This window comes from Pseudorasbora parva, chromosome 9, assembly GCF_024679245.1.
Source record: "Pseudorasbora parva isolate DD20220531a chromosome 9, ASM2467924v1, whole genome shotgun sequence".
NCBI classification, from domain to species: domain Eukaryota; kingdom Metazoa; phylum Chordata; class Actinopteri; order Cypriniformes; family Gobionidae; genus Pseudorasbora; species Pseudorasbora parva.
In genome coordinates, this window is record NC_090180.1 from 19717444 (window position 1) to 19729506 (window position 12063).

The 12063-nt window shown below is 38.4% G+C and overlaps 2 protein-coding genes across 4 annotated transcripts in view; one reads left to right on the forward strand and one right to left on the reverse strand.

Moving 5' to 3' along the window:
* The window catches only part of pls1 (plastin 1 (I isoform)), a 39235-nt gene extending 30323 nt beyond the window's left edge, over positions 1-8912 (reverse strand). The window contains exon 1 of one of the 3 annotated variants that reach the window (XM_067454269.1): positions 8668-8912. In XM_067454269.1, coding sequence (XP_067310370.1) covers positions 8668-8737 — 70 coding nt within the window. In that variant the 5' untranslated portion in view covers positions 8738-8912. Of the gene's footprint in view, positions 1-350; positions 465-7497; positions 7608-8667 lie in introns of those variants that run through there. The other 2 variants (XM_067454271.1, XM_067454270.1) reach the window with 2 other exon arrangements.
* Positions 8913-9833: 921 nt separating this feature from the next.
* Positions 9834-12040, forward strand: chst2a (carbohydrate (N-acetylglucosamine-6-O) sulfotransferase 2a). The gene has a single exon (XM_067454272.1). The coding sequence runs from the start codon at positions 10363-10365 to the stop codon at positions 11755-11757; it is 1395 nt and encodes a 464-aa protein (XP_067310373.1). The 5' UTR covers positions 9834-10362; the 3' UTR covers positions 11758-12040.
* Positions 12041-12063: the final 23 nt, after the last annotated feature.

Sequence of the window (12063 nt, forward strand, 5' to 3'; positions counted from 1 at the left end):
TTCATTTTAATTGGTGCTGAGGTGCAATACATTGATTTTTAAAAGTACTCCATGTAGCCATTTTAAATAATATAAGACCTAAAAAGCTGCTTGAAAAACAACTAAAAGAAATAGCAATACGCTAGTCTGGCATGTCACACCGCAGGACTGGTCAACATCCTAGCAGTATTTCACAGCATCTACAAGTTACAAGAACAAGCTCACTGAATCATCATTTTCCTATTATCATTCACAGAAATATCAGTAAATAATCATAACGCAAAAGCTATGGGACACATAAAAAAACAGCATGTTTTGATGAGATAAACAGTCAAACTGATGCTTGAATGCCGCCATTGTGAAAACGATACCTTTCTCCTAAAAAGACCCACAACTCAGCTTGAGATTGCCCTAGAAAAGATATTCCGGTCGAATCTACTGCGGTGACGTCTGTCCTCTCCCACTGCGTATGTGGAGCTCATGAAGATAGTGGTGAGGTAAGAGACCTTTGGCCTGTAATGTCTATTAAAGGCGAGGGCTTCGTTCTAAGACAGATCTGGAGTTAACGTTTAACGTCCAACCCAAGGCTGTGTCAGCTGAAACTGTCATGACATTCGTTTCTTGTACTAACTAGCTGTGACTCACATGTCACTCATAATACTTTATACCTATAACTTTGAGACCTAAAAAAACACCCCACATTTCATTGGTTTCGTTATCAAAGCTCATATAACAACATTCTCACACAAACACAACCATAAACACAATCTTGAAGGCCTCTTTGATAAAGGATATATGATCAAATGAGCCATTTAATTGGTCTCATAACCGGAGCGACTATACAAGAGCAGAACGAGAGGACAGCGATGATACAGGAGACACGGTCATGATAGCCTCCTGCCTTGTAATAAGACCTTATCAGCTGACCTGATGGTTGGAAAGAGGGAATTCACCACCCATAAAACAGAAGAATGTGCTGAAAAATAATATTCTACCACATGCGTGTCTCTTCTGCGCTGCTGAACTCACTGGAGGCGGAACAAGAAACCTCAGCTGACAGATGTTTGACAGCAGACCTTCATGTTTTAAGCATGACTCTACATAATACAGCATGTGCTCTGGGTAAGACGAGGTAAACAAACCCTTGTTAAACTTAGTTTCATGATAGAACCACTACAAATAATTTAAGTGTAGATGGGGAAAAAATTATAATAAAAATTCCCGGACCTACTTTATATTAGGTGGCCTTAACTACTATGTACTAACATTGTAATTAATCATTTGATACAATACACTTATTGTGTACATACACGTTTTTACATTGTACTTACATTTAAAAAAATACCTGCATGTAATTACATCTGTAATTAATTTCTGTAGTTACATTTGTAATTACACAGTTGACACTTCCTTTACAACTGCAATACATACTAGTATACAATACTTTTGCAATACAATTTGAACACAGTAAGTACATTGTACTTATCTTTTGATGTAAGTACATAGTACTTAAGGCCAGTGTTCGAACTATACCATGGCCTTTGGGGGAGCTCACTTGTGTAGGGGGGGGGGGGGGGGGGGACCACCATAGTCATTGATCTATATTTTTGATATTCTTGCACTGCTCTGCTTCACTTCAGTACACATAGATCTGTATGTTAGGATGCCAAAAAGGTTTAAAAGTTAAATTTTAGTCTGGTTTGCCTCAGATCTAACGGCGCTCGTCAATGTAAAAATTATCGAGATGGCCAATCAAATCAAAGCAGGCGGTGTTTGCGTGCGTTCTCTTTTGGCTCGTGCACACAGTCGTCACACACAGACGAGCGTGACAATCTATCGTTTAATGCCGTTCCGGAGACTCTTAATATACAATATACGCCCAAGAGGGCTCATGTCACACCTCTATTCATCTCTCTGCATTGGCTACCACTCGCTGCCCGGATCAAATTCAAAGCCCTGAATCTTGCTCATGGATCTTCCACAAGCGCAGCACCCGCATACTTCGACTCACTCCTACGAGTCTACACACCCACCAGAAGCCTTCGCTCAGCTAATGAGCGAAGGCTTGTGGTACCTTCATAGAGAGGCATGAAATACCTCTCTAGAACTTTTTCTTTCATCGTTCCTGGTTGGTGGAACGATCTTCCGTCCTCCATACGCACAACAGAATCACTCACTTCATTCAAAATACAGGTAAAAACTCATCTCTTCCAGGAGCACTTAATCTTACATTAAAAAAAAATATATATATATTTCCCCCTCTATTTCTCCTTTCTTCTTTCCTTTTCTGGTCTTTGCTACTCTGTGCAGTGTACAAATCTTGGTATTTAGGGCACTTTTTGTGTTTCGTTGCCTCTTTTTGACGGATCGCTTCCTGTTCTCCTGAGTTGTAAGTCGCTTTGGATAAAAGCGTCTGCTAAATGCATAAATGTAAATGTAAATGTAATACAATCATCAATGAACATCTTTGATTTTAATGAAGAAGAAAAAGAAAAAAAACACAAATTGATAAGTCAAAAAGCCACCCTCAAATAGCCTATAAACCAAGCATCCGGCTGTCTTTGAGTTCACATGAATAATGGTTAGTTACTCATCAGGCTACAAAAGAATACCATAATTCCTCCATTCAAATAGGCTACAACACATAATTGGGAATAACATGCCTTAACTTAACACTAATCGACTGGGGTACGCTTCCTTTGCTGTTACTAAATGTACTAAACTAGTGGAATTTGCACCGCAGCGCCACCCCACCCTGATGGTCAGGACTAGAATAGCATATAGTTATTTTTATTGAAGTGAATTAGATTTAAATTGCCATCATCCATGAATTAATTATATTTTTGAGCAATTTTACACATAATAATCCACAATGGCACATTACACAAAACTGAAATTGCACCTCAAAATAGCACAGTGTCAATATTTCTTGAGACCCCCCAAAATTTCACATATCACATTTTCAGGGGAGCCCATGACTTATTAAGGGGAGCCGAGCTCCCCCTAGCTCCCCCGTAGTTCGCACCCTGCTTAAGGCCACTTAATATAAAGTGGGGCCAAATTCCCAATAATTTTATTTTTAAAAATTACATTTATGCATTTAGCAGACACTTTTATCCAAAGCTTACAGAAGAAGAACAAAGCATTTATCAAAGAGCCAAGAGTGTGTGTGGGCATGTTTTTGTGACATGAGGACACAAATGTGTATAATGACATGGGTATGACATAGGTATTACAAGAAGAGGGTGAAATATGAGGACATTGGCCATGTCCCCACTTTTCAAAACGCTTATAAATCATACAGGTTGAGTTTTTTTTTAGAAAGTAAAATCCAGAATGCTTCCTGTGATGGTTTAGGGGCAGGGGCAGCATAAGGGGAAAGAAAATATGGTTTGTACAGTATAAAAACCATGTCCCCATATGTCACAAAAACCAACGCGCGCGCACGTGTGTGTGTGTGTGTGTGTGTGTGGTCATTAAGTGCTTGCAGAGCGGTGCGTCTTATTTACTGCTTAATTGCTTTAAGTTTAATTGCTGTCATAAATTTAAGTGAAATCAAAGTGTTGCTATAGTTATACTCTGCAAAAATAAGTTGACTGGACTTTCAGGCCACTTTTAAGTCCTAAGTCCTGTTACATATACATGTAGTTACTATAATAATGAATAATCACACAGTAACCCTAAACCAATTAATCAACCCTATAGTATGTTGTTAATTAATATTACTCAGTAATATATAATTACTCTGTGATAAGTAAATACAATGTTGGTAACATTTTAGTTTAAGGATCAATTCTCATTATTTTATTAGGATATTGGCCATTTTTTTAGTACTTACAAAGCACATATTAATGCCTAATTCTGCATGATCATATTCTATATCCCTAATCTTACCCAATACCTAAACTTAAGAACTACCCTACTAACCATTAATAAGCAGAAATTAGGATTTTATTAAAGGAAACAGTCACAGTTAATAGCTAGTAGTAATAATAGTGAAAATTGGACCCTAATCTTAAGTGTGACCTACATGTTGTTACATATTACATTATATATATATATATATATATATATATATATATATATATATATATATATATATATATATATATATATATATATATATATATATATATATATATATATATATATACCTGTATGTAATTACACTGTTGACTAACCCCTTAACTCACACTTAAACCTATCTCTAACCTTATACCCATTCACCTCATTGGCATCACAAGTGTTTTGCAATACAACCCAAAAACCATATGTAAGTTTTAGTTAAAGACACCTAATATAAAATGTGACAAAATGTTGTTATATCATTAGAATGAAAACATCATATAACATTATTAAGTGGTTAATTAATTTCATTGTAGATGATATAATAGAATGATGGATGGAAAATGGGGGGAGACTTATGCAAATTTAGAAAAAAAAAACCACAAGAATCGTTCCGGGAAATAAAAGTTCATCATGGTAATATGCTTATTCAAGCTGAATAAGTGAAACAAACGCATTATCAACGTATTACTTACAAAGCCACCCACTTCCTGATTTCAAGGGATCCAGGTAACAGCTGCCATGCTCTAAAAGATCTTTGAACGGTCCATAATAATGAAGAATCCTCTCCTTATATAAATAAGGTGATATTTTGGAGAAGCAAATAGGTGGAAAAGCAGTCGTTTCAAGTCCCAAGAATGCTTCACTGATACCCAACACTGAGCTCACTCCTTTAAGAGACTCATCGGCCTCTGGGTTGCCATCTGCATTATTGATAAAGAGGATCAGTTACCACATCTCACAAGGCTCTTGCAGCGGGACATAGGTTAAGAATGCCACCCATAATTCCTCTAGTTTAAATATAATCTTACTTGAAGTGAGGTTATGCATGTGGTTACCTGTCTGCTCCCTTACAGAGCCAACAAAGTCTATGTTGATAGCAGCCATCAAGAAAGAATGAACCATGAGGCAAGCAAGAATGTTACATCCACTGTTTAAACTAGTTTCGTTTAAAAGTAACACTTTATTTTACAGTGCACTTGTTATGTTACAAACAGTTACTATATATAATTAAATTATGCATAATAACATGCAAATAGTCCTAAACCAAACCTTAACCCTAAACCTGAACCTGAACCTGAACCTGAACCCTGGTACATGTACTTACACTGTAACAAGGACACCTTCAAATAAAATGCAACCCTACTTATATTTTCCATTTTATATTTGAACCCAACACAGTTATTAGGATGGGGCAAACTGAGTGTTATGCGAATGATTCTTGGATCCTATACAAACCAGATTCCAAAAATGTTGGGAAGCTGTACAAATTGTGAATAAAAAAGGTTTGCAATAATTGACAAATATCATAAATGTATATTTTATTCACAAAATAATAGAGATAACATATCATATGTTGAAAGTGTCAATTTGAAATGTCAAATGTTTTGAAATGTCATGCTAAATACTGGGTCATAAGAGCCTCTCGGAATGGCAGTGTCTCTCAGAAGTCAAGATGGGCAGAGGATCACCAATTCCACCAAAGCAGAGAAAAATATTGGAGCAATATCAGAAAGGAGTTTATCAGAGTATATGCACATCTACAGTGTGTAATATCATCCAAAGATTCAGAGAATCTGTGCGTAAGGGTCAAGGCTGGAAAACCCAAGTTGTTATCAGCGCTCAGTTCAGAAGCCTGGCATGGGCAGCTTATCTAAAAAAGGCACCATCAATACTGATACACCATCAAAGGTATATCCAAGTTCTAGAACAACATATGCTCCCATCCATTACAGACATTGTCTCTTTCAGGGAAGACCTTGCATTTTCCAACATAACAATGCCAGACCACATACTGCATCAATTAAAACAGCATGGCTGTGTATAAGAAGGATCCTGGTACTGAAATGGCCAGCCGGCAGTCCAGATCTGTCACCCATAGAAAACATTTGCACTTCATAAATAGGAAGATGCGACAAAGAAGACCCTAATGCAGTTGAGCAACTAGAAGCCTGTATTAGACAGGAATGGCACAACATTCCTATTCTTAAACTTGAGCAACATGCCTCCTCAGTCTCCAGACATTTGCAGACTGTTATAAAAAGAAGAGGGGATACCACACAGTGGTAAACATGGCCTTGTCCCAACTTTTCTTTGTGTCGATGCCATGAAATTTTAAATCAACTTATTTTACCCTTAAAATTATACTTTTTTTTCAGTTTAAAATTTTGATGTGTAATCTATGTTGTATTCTGAATAAAATACTGAAATTTGAAACTTCCACGTCATTGCATTCTGTTTAATTCACAATTTGTGCAGTGTCACAACGTTTTTGGAATCGGTTTATATAAATATAAAAAGTTGTGACACTGCACTCATATAATATATATATATATATATATATATATATATATATATATATATATATATATATATATATATATATATATATATATATTAGGGCTGTAACGATACACCAAACTCACGATTCGGTTCGTATCACGATTTTTGACCCACGGTACGATACAAACCTCGATATGGGGGGGACAAAACAGTTTTATTCTGTACAGTATTCTGTAGCCTATTTTGCCGTCAATACCATATATCTGTATGGTCAATTGGCTACTGCCGACATTTTCTTTGCGGTACCAATAGGCAATATATATTTAACATGAAGTATAGGGCCTCCTGTACATCAATACCAACAGAAGCGCCGCGTCAGACATGCTTCTGGTGTGCAAAGAAAGAGAAAACGCCACGCAGCCGCCCCGCGGATGACACGCAACAGAAACGCCACGCTCACACCACGTTGCCAGCCGGTTGGGGAAGCTTCTTGAAACACGGCAAGTTTTACGGCAAATTGTGTGGGTCTTGTCAACTACACGATTGCCATCCTTGTTATCCACCGTGTAGCTGAAATGTTGCCATACTGCTGACTTTAAAGTTGGACCTGGACAGGAAGGATAATTCTGGGAGTTGGAAGGGGTGTGTCGCGATTCTGCCTTCTCACATCGCGATACAGGTTCGTGGACCTGCGTATTGCGATTTCGATTTCATATCGCATATCGTTACAGCCCTAATATATATATATATATATTATATGAGTGCAGTGTCACAACTCTATATAAATATATAATTATAATTATTACTTATGTTTTATTACTAATGATAATAATAATTACATGTATTGGACCTTACAGTTAAAGCATCCCATCATCCCATCTTAATGAACTTAATTTTTAGCTCAAACATAAAATGGAAGATTAAACTAGTTTAAACCAGTTTATGCTGCCACCGGAAAGGAAAAGTGTAATTATTTTAGGACAATCAATGATGATGATGAAGATGATGATGATGACTGATAATAATATACTAGGTTCGTAAATATAGTAACAACAACAACAAGTCATTATTGTTATTGTTATTTTTTTATTATTATGGGGCTACAGCATAAACTTCCATTTTTCCAAGTACATGCAGCCCGTGTTTAAAACAGTGTTTAAATCTCATTACCTTGACTTATGTGTTCAGATGACACTTCCCGGTGAAACTTTATTTTGGTCGTATTTCCAAAACTACTACTATCTGTAATTCTGAAGTAGGCCGACAGTATCCACACTGGTGCTGTGACTAACTGCAATAGCAGGTTTCAAACAGAGATGGCGACAAAGTGGCAAAACTTACGGAATGCAGTTTTTTTTGCTAAATGGTGGGATGCAATAACAAAGGTGAGGTTCAAACAACAACAGCACTAATAAATAATTATTGTTTTATATTATTTACATTATTATATAAGCCTATATGTTATATATTTATCACAGTGTAACGTAATAAGTCATCATGTGGTTAATGACTTCCGAAGAAATCATACATAGGTTTTAACATATTATTATCATTATTATTAGTATTATTATTATTCATTAATGTTGTTGTTGTTGTTGTTGTTGTTGTTAGTAGTAGCAGAAATAGTTGAAGTCAGCAAAATTGGGACCCTTTTTGGTAAACTGTGTATTAAATACAAATAAATACTATTAATGTTTTAAACAAATGCTCATGGTCTCTCTTTTTCTGTGTTTAATAAACAGAGATTCAAAACCGATAAGAACCCATTTTTATTCTACTGCTTTTTTTCAGGTAAATTGTAAAATTATTAAAAATGTAAAACAATAACTTTATAAAAACAGACACTAGCGGATTGTGTTAATGATGATGTTTCATGCTCAGCTCTGGGATCCTTTTTTTTTTTTTTTTTTTTTGGTTAAGTTTTGGAATCCATTAATCCTGCTTTGTTTTTGGCTTCAGAAAACCATTGAATTAATATTAGCTTTTGCATATTCAGAAGCTATTTTTGCACACCTCTGTGAAAGGCACTTTTAAATCTTTGCCATTTCCCTCTAAAATGACTATATGACTACATCCACTTAAAACACTTTTCACTCTTTTTTTCAAGGGTAGGCTATTTTGGAACATGCCATGCCCTGGCCAAAAAACAAAGTCTATGTTCCTGGCCTCCCTGTCCCTTTCATTATTTCTTCTCTCCACTGATACCTCTCTCCTCTTTTCCCCCTTTCTGTCTATAGCTTTGTGACATTTTCTGCAAAAGAAAACTCTTTTTCATGTTAAGCAATGTATTATCTTTAGGATATCCCACTTTAGCTGAATGCAAAAAAGCCACATACTCACCTGCAATTGTGCTATTTGGTTTCTTGGTCCACAAAAATAGCCTGTGAAGTCCTCTTGTTATTAACGCCATGGCTTTCTTCTAATGCAGGTCTAACCAAAATATCAGACAACAAGCCGTCACAGATCTGGAAATCGCATAAACACACACTGATCATGGTGAGTCCATGGACAACGACAGGCCTACTGATGAGGACAGCATCATGATAAATGTCTACAAAGAATGAGAGAGAAAGAAAGAGGAAAACAAGTCTGCGTCACCTAGCCCCTGCTGTGTGCCAGCATTCCCACACAACACAACTTTTTTGGTTGAAGCTATAACTTGCTTCACAATAATGGCAAGACTCCAGCCTAATGCTCTGCTGCAATGGCCTGTCTACTGCATAATCCCTTCAGTAACACATGTGAGAGAGTGAGAGAGGGAATATCATCACTTTTTATGTACTATTACTTTATTTTATTCATCAAATATGTTAATGTAAAGGTGAAAATGTAATAGCAGCCGCAGGCTAAAAGTGGAGTGCACAGTGTGCGAAAGAGAGAAACAAACAGCAGGTGGCGCTAACTACAAATAATAGTCACCAAAACGCACTGTTAGTGTGTTTGTCGTGAATTAACTATCCCTATGTCATTGTTCTTGAGTTATGTAACAAAAAAAAAATCTGCTTTCAGTGATTTTAATCCCAAAAAATCCTTAGCCTACTAAAAAAGTCCTATCCAACCTTTGCCCATGCATGGAACCCCCACTAAGAGCTTCCACAGCCAAAGAAAGATTTGATAATGCTTTATAAAAACTTAAATTAAAACCACTAAGTAGCATTATATATTTTTATACATCAAACATATGCCTATTATATATAGGCTTAAATATAATTTACTATAGGATAGGCCTGTTTAAATATATGAATCAAAGCTCCAGAACAGCATACAGTTTAAAGTAACGTTTTAAATTCTTAAAATATGTATAAAGGGATATTTTATACATGGATAGGCTACAATTAATTTTTCAGACATAATGTGTGATATTATTAGCCACTGCATAATGTTATACTTGTGACCATTGAGATTTAACGGATGTAGACACGAACCAATAGCGTTGTTAGTAAACGCCAAGACGCTTCTGATTCCACCATTCAGCGCTTAAAGGAGGCGGGACTTGTTTGCCTTTGCTGCCATTTAATTCGTGCAGCACCAATTGCATAGCGTACTCCCGGACAACGGAGCAGAGACTATGGGTACCACATCAACAGAAGATGCCTTTCTTTTAATTCCCCGTGTTTAAAATGAACTTTGTGCTTATGGGTCTTTCTTCCTTTCGAGCTCAAATGATCGCGCACGCATCTATATCGCCATTTTACCCCATCCGGACGAGAAACGTTATGGGGATGAGAGACCCCGCCGCTTTTCATCGGTAAGCGAGACGAAATGTGTTTGAGTTCGCTTTGTGAGCCGTTAAATAATACGAACGGCGTCCGTTGTATGGTATCCGAATGAAACCCTGCGCATTGCGGTGCGGTTTGTTTTCGTTTCGTCTCGTATTTTGGAGCGTCGGGCATCCCCTCCTCACCCACGCATCACCCAATCGATAATCGATTACATGGATTTGGGGCAGATGTCACGCTTTCTTCTATGCCATCATCGCTGCATGTGATACACTGCAGCTCTGTTTGAGACACCACTGGCTCTCCTGTGTCATAAATGAAAAACAAACCCTACCCTCTAAAATTCACACCACCATGGGAGAAGAATGCTGGCTTTGGAAGGAAACACAATTCTTGCACGAGAAGTCACACCAAAATAATAGCCAACCCTGGAATTGTGATGAAAGTGCTACGGCGCAAAAAGATTATCATGTTTCTGGCCTATTTTCTGCTGGTGGCCCTAACCATGCTCAACCTGGCTAACTACAAATGGACAAAAGAGCCTCAGCAATGCAACCAGCCAGTGCAGGGAGTGAACTTCCAAAGCAGATCAGACATCCGTTACCTTTATAAAGCCCCGCAGGTCAAGAAAAGACAACTGGTGTACGTGCTGACCACTTGGAGGTCCGGCTCGTCTTTTTTCGGGGAGCTCTTCAACCAAAACCCAGATGTGTTTTTCTTGTATGAGCCAATGTGGCATATTTGGCAGAAGCTGTACCCGGGGGACGCGGTGTCCCTCCAGGGAGCAGCCAGGGACATGCTGAGCTCTCTTTACAGGTGTGATTTCTCAGTTTTTCAGTTGTACAACAGTCCCGGGGGGAAGAACATAACCTCGCTTGGACTGTTTGGTGCCGCCATCAATAAGGTCATCTGCTCCTACCCCTTCTGCTCGTCCTACAGGAAAGATGTGGTGGGAATGGTGGACGAGAAGGTTTGTAGAAAGTGCCCTCCACAGAGCCTTCAGATGCTGGAGGAGGAGTGTCTGAAGTACAACACGATAGTGATAAAGGGAGTCCGCATTTTGGATGTTAACATTCTGGCTCCTCTAATGGAGGACCCCTCTCTGAATCTGAAAGTCATCCACCTGGTCCGAGACCCCAGGGCGGTGGCCAACTCCAGGATTAAATCTAGACACGGACTCATTCGGGAGAATTTGCAAGTCGTACGCAGCAGAGACCCCAAGATTCGCCGCGTGCCGTTCGTGGACCCCAACCACAAAATGAACAAAAAAGACGGCTCAGATTACCACTCCATCGGAGCCATGGAGGTGATCTGTGAACAGACGTCTAGAACTCTCAAAACTGCTCTTCACCCTCCGAACTGGTTCAAAGGCAAGTACATGACGGTACGGTACGAGGACCTGGTGGAGAACCCCATAAAAACAGTTCGGAATGTTTACCGCTTTGTTAATCTTTCAGCCAATCACGACATTGAGGTCTTTGCTATGAACATGACAACAGGACCGAACGCCTCCACCAAACCGTTCATCGTGTCCTCCAGGAACGCCACGCAAGCGGCCAGCGCTTGGAGAACTGTGCTGAACTACCAGCAGATCCGACAGGTGGAGGAGTATTGTCAGCATGCGATGTCTCTGCTGGGATACCTGCGCGTTCGCACAGCCGGCGAGGCTAAGGATTTGAGCAGACCACTATTGACCGTGCCCAAAATATGAACCATCGCCAAAGACGTTCAATGTTTTGCATTTGTGCTGATAACAGCCTGATACTCATTCTGTACGATTTGTTATTTATGTTCAATGCTTAATGGCTCAGTGGAATGTATCTGTTTGCATCATGCTGTGCACAGCCACTTAATGTTTGTCGGGACCAGAATATTGTCTGTGCATCACAACCTGTCTGACCAAATAAGAAAGGAAAAAAAAAGAAAAAACTTTGTGAATGACTTGTCATTGCTCATTAAAGCTATACGCCAATATATTTATTTAATCAGAAATATTTAGATTTTGCATTCACTGCTT